The sequence below is a fragment of the Astyanax mexicanus genome, chromosome 19, assembly GCF_023375975.1.
Source record: "Astyanax mexicanus isolate ESR-SI-001 chromosome 19, AstMex3_surface, whole genome shotgun sequence".
Classification (NCBI taxonomy): domain Eukaryota; kingdom Metazoa; phylum Chordata; class Actinopteri; order Characiformes; family Acestrorhamphidae; genus Astyanax; species Astyanax mexicanus.
The window spans coordinates 42,494,981-42,508,104 of record NC_064426.1 but is presented as its reverse complement, the minus strand read 5'-3'; the positions used below and the strand labels follow the sequence as shown (position 1 = coordinate 42,508,104).

At 39.1% G+C, this 13,124-nt stretch overlaps 1 protein-coding gene across 3 annotated transcripts in view; it reads left to right on the top strand.

Annotated features, from left to right (window-relative positions):
* The window catches only part of cep112 (centrosomal protein 112), a 213,735-nt gene that overhangs the window by 138,190 nt on the left and 62,421 nt on the right, over positions 1-13,124 (top strand). The window contains exon 21 of one of the 3 annotated variants that reach the window (XM_049468125.1): positions 1,676-1,918. The exons of the other annotated variants lie outside the window; for them this stretch is intronic. Within the exon in view, the coding sequence (XP_049324082.1) occupies positions 1,676-1,684 (9 nt within the window). The 3' untranslated portion in view covers positions 1,685-1,918. Of the gene's footprint in view, positions 1-1,675; positions 1,919-13,124 lie in introns of those variants that run through there. 3 annotated transcript variants of the gene reach the window in all.

Sequence of the window (13,124 nt, the reverse complement as noted above, 5' to 3'; positions counted from 1 at the left end):
CATTTATAATGCATTATATAACATGTATAATACCTCATAATGACTGTAATAAGCCTGTATAATAACTCATAAGTACTTACAGCAACATACATAACACATTATAAACTGCAAGTATAAGGGTTTACAAAGAAAGGTCTTATAATGCCTTATAATATCTGTTCATAAGAACATTGTACAATGTAGTGTTGTAATGCACTATAACACAGATTTGGTATATTTTGGTATAATGCATTATAATAGGCAGCTATGATTTCTATTCTATTTAAATTAAGCTTTTATAAAAGTATAAGTATAAGTGCGTATATAAGTGCGTAACACATTATAAAGCGTAGTGAGGCATAATACATTTTACTAAGCAGATGAAAAATCACTTCACTTAAAGTCAGTAATGACAGCTTCAAAGCTGTCCTATATTTATGCATAATGCGTAATAGTGAAAACACTATCCTACCTATCATATGTCTAGCCATAAAGAATGTGATCAGTCAACGCTGTTACTGTATGTTACAAAATACAGAACCAATCACTTGACCCTACACGCAGCAACAGGAGGAGATACTGTAGCAATTAAACCTGCATTCGGGTGTCCAGCTGAACAAAGTCTTCAATCCAACCCTCCTCTGCCAATATTACACGTTATAGCACAAACCTAGAGGGTAGTATAGCGATTATACTATACCACAGTTCCTTTATTGATGTTTATTGAAAGATTTTGAGTTAAATGGGATGAGAAAATGCGATTGGTTTAATTTTATAAAAACTCCGCTAGTTAAAACAGCTCCATTGCTGCTCTGTTTGTAGCTGCGCTGTAAGCTAGCTCTGCATTATCGGGCATTTCAGTCAAAAATGTGGAAATTTATGTTTACTGTAAATAAATGAAAGCGCTTTATTCACCCAAATAAAGAGTTTTCAGGAGAAAATATTAAAGTTTAGAGCTTTTCATTTTTTTTATATTTAAGTTTTCTTTACTTTGGCATTTCCTCCCAGCGGCAAAACCAACAGAATTACAGGAATTAAAAGAGTCCACCTTACATTTAGCTTAAAATACTCTATATTAACTGTAAAATATATACACTTCAACTTTTATTTTAAGAATTCTTAACATACATTAACTCTTAACCTGATATTGGTGGCTAATAATGTGTGTAATAGTGCATATTTTCAAATCGCTGAGCTTATTTATAAGAAGAGACATGAGTTTTCTGCACGGTGCGCCCCCAGTGGTGTATAATGACATCGCATTTGGTTTGTATTTAGCTTGTAAGTGCTGCTGCATCATTGCTAGGTTACCTACCTGTATGTGGCAGAGTAATACATGGAGAGTTATTTCGGTTACAGTGCATTACCGGCTGATAACGGCACTCACAGAACGCCTCTCAGCCAATCACATTGCAGGTTCAGAACTAACTGTGGTAAAATATACTGTAAATCTTCTATTTAAGTTTTTTTTTTTTTATGCAGTCTCCTCACCTGTGAGGATCTCCTGCACACTAATGCAGTTTTCTGGTTGGTCCAGGTTTTTTGTAGTGCAGTGGTGTGAGCAGGGTCTGGTTAGCATTTGATTATAAATGCATTAGCCGCTTTACTCTGGTGGTATCTGAGCAGAGCAGGCGGTTCAGAGCTACTTAAGCAGAATTCCTGAGGTTCTCACCCCGTGCTCTCTTCATATTTACAGAGCTCTTGATCCCGGTAACAGAAACCAGGGCTGGAAAACTCCTCTAATCCACCGCAGACCGGGACCCGGCTGAAGGTGTGGTGTTGATCAGGACCGTAATCCTGATTAGACCCATCAAAGCCATTAGTTTTCATCAGACCCATGTGTTCCTCGCTGCCCAGCCTCCTTCTGGACCATCTGCAGAACATTAGCGTGCCATTCGGCCTCCGCAATAAATCCCTCCATCCCTCCCTCCATCCCTTTACTTCAGGACCATATGCGAGTAAAACTCTTTATTATATTGTATTGAAGACGATTCTTTTCTAATTCGACGCTGCATGAGCGCTGTCATCCTGATCACACACATCACACACTCTCACCTAACAGATTAAAAATTCAGTATTCATGAGATCCTCTAATAATTTTATTGATTTAATGTAGATACAGCTTTGGAAAAAAATGAGGCCACTTAAAAAAAAAATCATTATTCACTATTTACCCGATTTCTGACTTTGATTCACCGTGCAGACATTTAATAGGAATGGAGGTAACTAACGGATCTATATATACACTATCAAAAAGTTTGATTCGTCAAGCTCAGGTATCAAAACAGTTTTTAAATTAGATTATGGAATATATTTGATAACTTACAGTAACAGGGTTGCGAGTAACAGGGTTGTAAATCTAGGCTAAGTTGTGGTTTAACCCCAGGAACAGATGCTAACTGTAAAATGTAGCTATGTATACAAGATCAAGGACAATCATGGTTATATAAGTATATAAAGTAAAATTTGACTCTACTCATTATTAGTCTACAATATGAGTAACAGGGTTGAGTTCACTGAGTGACACACACAACCTGGACTAAAACATATTTGGAAAAAAAACTTACTCTTGGTCTCGCCATGTGGGCAGAAAATGTCCTTGTGATGTCACTTCCTTTGTGTCAGTAGACTAGAATATTTTGAACTCTTTCTCTGCAGGTAAAATTCCTTATGGTAACAGGGTTGAGCGCATGTTGTGGGACACGACTTAATAATAGCATAAAAACTGTAACATGCAAAACAATGTAGACCAAAGAAGCTGTTTTCATATGTAAAGCAGATGCAGATCAACAATAGACAAGAGGAAGTCATTTATTTAGAGCTTATTTTAATTGTTAAATTTCCCAAAGGAGTTGGTCACCCAATGAGTGGGACAAGAGAAAACGGCCATTTGATCCAAAGGTATTCGCTCTTTTGAATAATATCTAAAGAGCTTATTTTTCCACCATATTTTACAGTTTGTCTTATAACAAGTACATTTTTCACCAAAAAAATAGTCGTTTAGATATTTTGGATATGTACATTTAAAATTTAAGTGGTGGGACAGAAAATGAACCAAAATCCTGGAATGTCCCGTATAGAGGAAACAGTGTAGCTGCTCCTGGATCAGTTAAATGGGTTTAGAGGTCGGGTGAATTACGTTGAGCCCAGACTTCCTGATCAGAAATGAGACGAAGCTTCACTGGGATGAAGTGGGAAGTCTGTGTTTTCTTATGTATATTATATTTCAGAAGTATTTAACTGATACAGATCAACGGGAAACTCGCAGAAACTCAGATCATCTGAAGGATCACCACATGCTTTACTAGCCTAACAGCCACGTATGACCATATATCAGCCTGTCCCTATATATATATTATGTGTATTATATAGAAAACCCAAAAATCATATAATTATATAAGACTAATTGGGATTTGTGTGCCAAGTCCTGCTGGAAAATGAAATCCACAAAATCTCCATGAAAGTTTTTTTTTTTTTTTTCTCTCTCAGCAGAGGGAAGCATGAAGTGCTAGATTTTGTGGGAAAATCTTACTTTAGACTTTCCTATTGAAATCTGAACAGATTGTCCGAATGTGGTTAATGAATCCAGAGGATCTAACAATAACAGACAATTTTTTTTTCTTCATAATAAAAGTCCTCGCTAAATTCTGTGCTCTCCATTTTAAAATGAATTAAAATTAAAAATGAATCGATCAAATTTATTTTAATCGAGTAACTCAAATTACTCAAGTAATCGTTTCACCTGTACTAAAATACAGCAGCTTGTTTATCTCATGATAAAATATATAGTATTAAAGCCTCGTCCTCCGTCAGTATCGGTTGCGGTTCTCCTCCCGGATGTTGCTGGAGAGGACGGGCGTGATTAAGATAGATGCTATATGTTGTACAGATTAATGGACGGGATAATGATTTGGTCGGCGTGCCGGAGTGAGATATCACTCCTCAACCAGCTTCCAGCTTCCAGCTTCCTGCTCGGCTTTGTTTGCTTTGAATGGACTTTAAATGGAGGAAAAAGTTTTGCGGGATTTTATTTTATATATATTTTTTCCGTTTAGCCGAAGTTTGCGTGTCTCAGATCCGTATTGACTCGGCGTGTTTTGTAAGCTGAAATTTCTTATTCTTTTGATGCCGACAGAAACGCTGTCCTCGGCAGTCGGCGGGTCCTGAGACGGGCGGCCCGAGTTTGAAGGCATCTCACAGATCCTGCGGAAAAAAGGGAGGAGAAATCCATTAAATCCATGAATGGATTCTCATCAAAGGCGCGAGCGTTTTGAGGGGGAGCTCGCCGAATAAAATAATGAGAAACAGAATATCAGGAGAGATAAGATCCAGCGTTAGATTGTTGCGCCGGCGGACGGCGGGGAAAAGAAAGGCGAGGAGAAGAAAGAAAGACTGTTTTCAGATCAGCTCCTGGTAATGACTGAGGTTTATCTGCCGCTCTGTGTGCGGTGTTTCGGCGAGCGCTCGTGCTCGCGCCCGCTACCCAATCTCCATCCGCCACAGAGGGCCTTGGGAGCCTTGTTCCTCTAGATAAACCTGTTTGCTCTCGGCGGCTCAGAGTTCGACTCCCGGCCGGATCCTCAGACGCCGCCTGGTCTCTGTACCCGCCGTCTCCCGTAATGGCGGGTAATGCGAATTAGGAATGGCTTTACAGATTTCACTGCTTTTATGTTGCTTTTCCAACACTTAAATATAGTGCAGATTCTTAAGGTGGTCTAATTCTGGAGCGAGGGGGGCGATTTCCTCATTACAGTCCAAGCAGAGGATTCACGGGGCTTCAATTCTTCACATTAAATCATTTTTTAACGTTTAAAATATGTTTATTTTATTATTTTATTCATTTCTCAGAATCGTCAGTGATAGGAAGAGGCATATTAATCACCCCTAGCATAGAGAGAGAGAGAGTGATAGATAGATAGATAGATAGATAGATAGATAGATAGATAGATAGATAGATAGATAGATAGATAGATAGACAGACAGACAGACAGACAGACAGACAGACAGATAGATAGATAGATCCAGCAAGGAGAACACTGATCAGAGAAGCAGCCAAGAGGCCAATGGTCACTCTGGAGGAGCTGCAGAGATCCTGCACTCCACAGATCTAATCTTTATAATAGAGGAGTAGAAGAAGAGAAGCATTGTTGAAAGAAAGATGTAAGAAGTGCTGTTTGCAGTTTGTATCCACAATCCACATGTAGAAACACAGAAAACACAAAAGCGTAGAAGAATGTGCTGTGAAACATGGTGGTGGCAGCATCATCATGCTGTAGAGATGCTTTTCTTGCTTTTCCTCCACTTAATTATAGTGCAGATTCTTAAGGTGGTCTAATTCTGGAGCGAGGGGGGCGATTTCCTCACGGATTATCACAGGACTCCATTAGGAACCTCTACAACTTTAAAGTGTTTAATTTCTGATAAACTTATCCTATGCAACAGAGGGAACTCTTGCTCTTCCTGATGAGTGCCAGCTTCATCATCATCTTAACGTTTTTGATGGTCTATTTTTTTGCATCTTCACTTGAGGACAGGGGCGATTTCCTCATTACAGTCCAAGCAGAAGATTCACTGGGCTTCAATTCTTTACATTAAATTGTTTAAAATGTGTTTATTTTATTATTTATTATTTATTTCTCAAAATCATCAGTGATTGGCAGAGGCATATTGATCATCCCTAGCAGCATTATTCCACAATCCAAAAATAAAAAAAATAACAAACAAATGAACAAACAAGCAGCAGCCGAGAGGCCCATGGTCACTCTGGAGGAGCTGCAGAGATCCACAGCTATCTGGCCTTTATGGATGAAGAGTGGAATCAATAAAAAAACATTGTTAAAAGAAAGACATAAGCCATGTAGGAACAAAAAAAACGTGGAAGAAGGTGTAAATGCACTAAAAGCGCTATATGTGGCAGAAAAGTAACACTGCTGTGAAACATGGTGGTGGCAGCATCATCATGCTGTAGAGATGCTTTCCTTGCTTTTCCTCCACTTAAATTTAGTGCAGATTCTTAAGGTGGTCTAATTCTGGAGCGAGGGGGGCGATTTCCTCATTACCATCACAGCAGAGGATTTACAGGGCTTCAATTCTTCACATTAAATCATTTTTTTAACGTTTAAAATATGTTTATTTTAATATTATATTTATATTTATAGAACCATCAGTGGCATATTGATCTGCTTGAGTTATCTTTAAACCCGTAACTGATAATAATCCTTAATCTAGGCTTATTTCTGGTGATAAAACTGCAAATATAACTGCAATAATTTGTGGCTCTACCTTTTTCTAAATGGACATTCTGGTGCTCTATGGCGGCACGGTGGCTTAGTGGTTAACACGATCGCCTTCCAGCACTGGGGTCTTGGGTTCAAGTCCCTATTTGGGTGGAGTTTCCATGTTCTCCATGTTTTTCAATTGCCCAGAACAATTGAATACTCTAAAATACAGTATATTCAATTTTTCTGGGTAATTCTATTGGTACTCTGTTCTGGGTAAATGCTGTAGTGCAGTCCGATGCAGTCCTCCAGGTGGACAAGGTTGTTTCCGGTTGAGAGTACGCTGTGCACCATTGGCTGCCGCTTCTTACCGGTGTGTGGATGAATGCTGAGTATGAATGGTTGTGTGTAAAATGTGTAAATTGTAGAGCGCCTTTGGGTTTCTAGAAAGGCGCTATAGAAGTGTAACAGAGGAAACTGTTGCTCTTCCTGATGAGTGCCAGTTTCATCATCATCTTAACGTTTTTGATGGTCTATTTTTTTTTGCACTTCTTCACTTGAGAAAACTTTAAAAGTTCTTGAAATGGATTTTTCAGATTGACTGACCTTCATTTTTTCTTAAAGTCATTTTATTTTACTTTTATCTTTATTTAGTTGAGTAGTTGTTGCTTCTCATAATCTGGATTCGAACATTACTCAAATATTCACTATTCACTGTATACCTGTAACTCTACCTCTTCACTACTTTACTTTAACTGATGCTCTCAAACATTACATTAAGAGACAAGAAATTCAAGTAATTAACTCTTGATGAGTTCAGCACAGCTGTTAACTGAAAGCCTGAATTCCAGGTGACTCTACCTCATATTCTGGTTAGTTTTCTTTGTAGTTTGAATGAGTTTAGTATTAAATCGACAGTATAGAACCTTTTTAAAATAGTGGAAAAGCACTGAATAGTTGCGCTAAATGTTATTTAGACATCTGGTGTTAAGTTTAACCACAGAAACAGTTAGTGATCTGTATCTCAGAGCCGGATGGTTGGTTGTGTTTGATGTGTCATCGTTCTGACTCAGACTCTCTGCTCTAAAGTGAGTCATGTGTAAAACTGAAACCTGCCTCAGAAACACAGCGTTTAACAGTAATTAAAGCGTAACGTCAGAAAGCGAGGCGCTGCCTGAAGCTGCTTTATACTGCAGTATATGAGCATCAGCACCCTGTTAAAATAACAGAGGAAAATAAAATGAATCACAATGAGAAGAAGATTCACCATTACTCTATTCATCCTCCCACTCTCCCTCATCCACCCATCCACTCAACCCACCTACTGACACTACAGAGAGAGAGAGAGAGAGAGAGAGAGAGAGAGAGAGAGACACATTTCAGACAGATACTGAGAGAAAGAGAGATACTGTGAGACAGAGAGAGAAAGACAGAGATAGATACTGAGAGAGAGAGAGAGAGAGAGAGAGAGATACTGAGAGAGAGAGAGAGATATTGTGAGAAAGAGATACTAAGAGATATACTGAGATACTGTGAGACAGAGACAGAAAGAGACAGATACTGTAAGAGACAGAGAGAGAGACAGATACTGAAAGAGAAAGAGAGATACTGAGAGAGAGAGAGAGAGATATTGTGAGAAAGAGATACTAAGAGATATACTGAGATACTGTGAGACAGAGACAGAAAGAGAGAGATACCATGAGACAGAAAGAGACAGATACTGTAAGAGACAGAGAGAGAGACAGATACTGAAAGAGAAAGAGAGATACTGAGAGAGAGAGAGAGATATTGTGAGAAAGAGATACTAAGAGATATACTGAGATACTGTGAGACAGAGACAGAAAGAGAGAGATACCATGAGACAGAAAGAGACAGATACTGTAAGAGACAGAGAGAGAGACAGATACTGAGAGACAGAAAGAGAGATACTGAGAGAGAGAGAGAGAGATATTGTGAGAAAGAGATACTAAGAGATATACTGAGATACTGTGAGACAGAGACAGAAAGAGAGAGATACCATGAGACAGAAAGAGACAGATACTGTAAGAGACAGAGAGAGAGAGACAGATACTGAAAGAGAAAGAGAGATACTGAGAGAGATACCATGAGACAGAAAGAGACGGATACTGTGAGAGACAGAGAGAGAGAGACAGACTGCGAGACATAGGCAGAGAGACAAATACTGAGAGAGAGAGAGAGAGAGATACTGAGAGAGAGAAACATATACTGAGAGACAGATACTGTGAGGGACAGAAAGAGATAAATTAAGACAGAGAAAGAGAGAGAGAGACACATAATGAGAAAAAGATACTGTGAGAGACAAAGAGAGAGAGAGACACTCAGAGATATTGTGAGACAAAAAGAGAGACAGCTAATGAGAGAGAGAGAGAGAGAGATGTATAGTTTTTATATGTATTGTTTTTCTTTTTTTCTTTTTGTACATTAAGTACTTGTTTCATGCTTTGGCAAAAGTTGTTCATTGCAATTCATGCAATTTAATCTATTTTAAATAGAAAAATTCATACTTTAAGAAAGAGACATGAAAGCTGCAGTTCACAGACCGATGCTCTCCATCCAACCTGACTGATCTTCAGCTGTTTCATGAAGAAGAAGAATGGAATAAAAACATATTATAATCATACTAATAATACATTTATCCCCAGTCAGAAGCTCCAAACCACATGTGACCAGCTCTATAAGAGCTCATAAGACCAGTCCCTATTCCCACCGAGCCCTTCCTTCTGCCCCAAAGCCAAGGGCCCCCGAGGACCCCTCCCACCCCCCCATCACCCCCATCATGAAAGACCCTCATCCACTTTCTACCCTCTTCAAAGCAAACCCCTCCTCCTCCACCTCCACCTCCTCCTGACCCACATCAGAGAACAGACCTGAGCTGCTCCTGAGAATCACTTCAATCTGTTTTTGGAGAAAATAGAGCCAATCAGGCTCCAACTTTTTTTTTTTTTGATCTTTTATCACGTTTTATTGGATTTGGATGGATGGATGGATGGATGGATGGATGGATGGATGGATGGATGGATGGATGGATGGATGGATGGATGGATGGATGGATGGATGGATGGATGGATGGATGGATGGATGGATGGATGGATGGATGGATGGATGGATGGATGCTTTATTGATCCCCGAGGGGAAATTCTACAATTCTAGAATTCACACATCAAAGTGTGGATGAGACATTGTTTTAACATTACATTAAAAATTATATTTTTATTTAAATAAGGTAACATATATTTGCGCTTCATTACTAAAAATACTTTGATATCTTACTTAGAAGTAGTAATGTAGGTTATCTATACATTACTGCAGTAATTATTTTACATTTCCACACAATTATCTGAACTTTCTACTCATTACATAAAAAAGCCACGTTGCTCCTATTTCATTTTAGCTGATTTTTTTTTTTTTTTTTTTTTTTTTTTTTTTTTACATTCCGGCTTCTCATCGTTCAATAAAACCCCTATCCAGATAAATCTCTCCATCCAGATAGAGTGAATCTATAGTAGTGCACTATAGGACTCTTGGCTGTGGGCGTGGCCTGAGATTTTCTTAATAGCTTTACTTTTTTCCACTTATATTACTTTTAATTTTATACTTTTTTTTAAGTAGCTTTGAAACCAGTACCTTTTACTCTTTTACTTAAAAAGAGTAAAAAGCTTGAGTTGATACTAATAACCACATTATCAACTTATCGTTCAAAAAATGGACATAACCTCAATCATTTTTAATAATCGTGATATCGTCCATTGTGTTTGCACATATATATTGTGACCGCGCCCCTGGGAAAGGCAGAGGCAGGGTCTTTATACCGGTCCAATGTGGTCCAGCTGGGACAGACCGGGGCTGCACATTATGGCTCCCCTGCAATGTGCATAGTCTTTAAAAGGGTGTAATTCTTTGTTCTTTGTTACTATAATATTATGTTATCATTATATTAGTGCCATTTAATGGTCTAAAAATGCAAACAATATCGTTTTTATTTAAATAATTTTTGGGACAACATATAGTTTGCAATTATCGCTATATGGGATCCAGAACGTTTTAGCATCTCGTTTTCTTTCGTTTTCTTTTGTTGTTCGTGTTTGTTTTTCCTCACATTATTAATATTATTATGGGATATGTACATAGTGAGTCTTCTGTATGTTTTCCCATCCAACCAAGTCTACATGCACTTTCCCGTCTCAATCACCACAAGATCACCATGGTAACAAGGTGTGCGGTACACGACGGATACGGTTATTTTAAGTTATCTGTGAGGAAAGTCTCTGAGAGGAAAGAAAAGGATGAGAGAGAAGCTCTGAAGAACTGAGGAGAGCTGAGAGGAACAGAGGCAGCAGTGGCAGGCAGTACCTCGAGGAGTGGTGGGATGCTGTGCCGGATGGCAGCGATGCCACACACAGACACCACACTATAAACAGTGCGAGAGGCAGGAGGCAGCCCCGCGTCCCCATTAGCTGCCGGGTATGAAGATCTTCAGAGCTGTACAGTATGAGAGAGAGAGAGAGAGAGTGAGGGAGTGAATGAATGGTGTAAGAGTGTAAGAGAAGCTCTGCAGATTCCTCCTCCTCCTCCTTTCGCGTGACGAGTCTTTGTTCCTCCTCTTGCTCAGGAGACGAGTCAGGAGACGACGAGTGGAGGGAAGTTGTCAGCAGAGAGCCCACAGCCCCGGGTAGCCCACTAATGGCCTCGAGCTGCAGTAGTTTGCTGGGAAACTGGGCTGGAAAAGCATTAAATCTATACATATATATACATATATATACAATACAGGCCAAAAGTTTGGACAAACCTTCTCTTTTTCAATGCATTTTCTGTATTTTTATGACTATTTACATCAGGGGTGTCCGAACTACGGCCCGCGGGCCATTTGCGGCCCGTTTCCTTTTTTGGAGCGGCCCGCGAGGTATTTTAGAAATAGAATGAAAGTTGGCCCGCTGTTAAGCAGGTTTTTATAATGTGAGATTTAAAGTTTGAACGCTAGGTGTCAGAAACGGGCCAAAGAGTCTAAAAGCGGAGAGGGTGCGCATTTCTAGCGCAGAAAAACGGGCCAAAGAGTCTAAAAGTTACCGTAATTAAGGAGTTTAATATTAAGAGACATCATGAAATGAAACATCAATTTGAAAAATCTTAGTTTACACAACACTGTCAAAGATAAAGATAGTAAATCAAGTAAAATGGTGTGTAAATAAAAGTAATCAGGAAAATGTATTATTTAAAGTGGTATATTTCATTATTTGTTTTATTATAGAGTCTGTGGCCCGTGACTTCAAATATATTTCTCCTTCTGGCCCCCAACAAAAAAAGTTTGGACACCCCTGATTTCCATTGTAGATTCTCACAGAAGCATCAAAACTATGAATGAACACATGTGGAGTTTTATGTACTTAATAAAAAATGAGCTGAACCTCCACAGTCACCGGACCTGAACCCAATCCAGATGGTTTGGGGTGAGCTGGAGCACAGAGTGAAGAAGACAAAGGAGCAACAAGTGCTAATAAACACCTCTGGGAACTCCTTGTTGTTCAAGACTGTTGGAAAACCTTTTTATTTCAGGTGACCACCTCTTTGAGAGAATGATGCCAAGAGTGTGCAAAGTAGAGGTGTGCCATATCGTATCGTATGTGATATCGCCAAAAATGTTGAATATTAGCATTAGCATTAGCACATCAGGGTACTACTTTTTTTTACTGTTTTTAGTAAAAGAAAAATTCACACTTATTTCCTATTATTTATCTACTAGAGACCAGTATCATTTATTTCACATTAATCCTGGATATATGGAGATATATAGAGTGCATTATTAGTTTCATGACATTCTGGATCATTGACCTCTATTATAAATCTGATAATTTTTTTTTTTTTTAATATCTCAGTTAGCCATATCAAATCTATAATATAAATAATAAAATTCAAAATATTTTTCTAATTCAGTGTTTTGTCATATCTTTAAAAGTATCATTATTGTGAAAATACCATGAAATATCGTGATATTATTTTAGAGCCATATCGCCCACCCCTAGTGCAAAGCAGTAATCAGAGCAAAGGGTGGCTATTTTGAAGAAGTCAAGTCAAGAGTCAAGAGGCTTTTATTGTCAGTACATCTGAGTACAGGTACACAGTGTGATGAAATTGCGTTCCTCCGGAACCATGGTGCAACATAGAACAACAAGCAATAGACAACATAAAGTGCAGGAGTGACGACAGTGCAACATAAAATTATAAAATTATAACACTAAATAACAATAAATACAATAAATACAAAAGACGAGACAATTTAAAGACAGGACAGTGCAGTACTGATACGGTATAATAAAGTGTATAGTGGGGATAAGGTGCAGAGATGTGTGACATACTGTAACATATAGAACATATATAATCACAGCAGTTACTGAGGTAGAGTTTATAGTTTTTAAGAGTGCAGCAAATAAAGTCATGTCAGCCTCTGTGTGCTGACTGGGTGTGTGTGTGGGTGAAGTTCAGTTCTTTGTGAGTGTAAAGGGGGGGGGGGTGTACAGTTTAGTTTTGTGCGAGTGTGTTGGGTGAGTGGTGGGTGGGGTGGGGGTTCAGTTCTGTCTCTGTGGGTTGAGAAGTCTGACTGCCTGGTGGATGAAGCTGTTGCAGAGTCTAGTAGTGGAGGCTCGGATGCTCCTGTATCTTCTGCCGGACGGCATCAGAGCGAAGAGTCCGTGTGAGGGATGGGTGGGGTCGTCCACAATGCTGGTGGCTTTGCGGATGCAGCGTGTGGTGTAGATCTCGGCGATGGAGGGAAGAGAGACTCCGATGATTTTCTCAGCTGTCCGCACTATCCGCTGTAGGGTCTTGCGGTCTGAGGTGTTGCAATTCCCAAACCAGACGGTAATGCAGGTGCTCAGGATGCTTTCTACAGTGCCTCTGTAGAACATGGTGAGG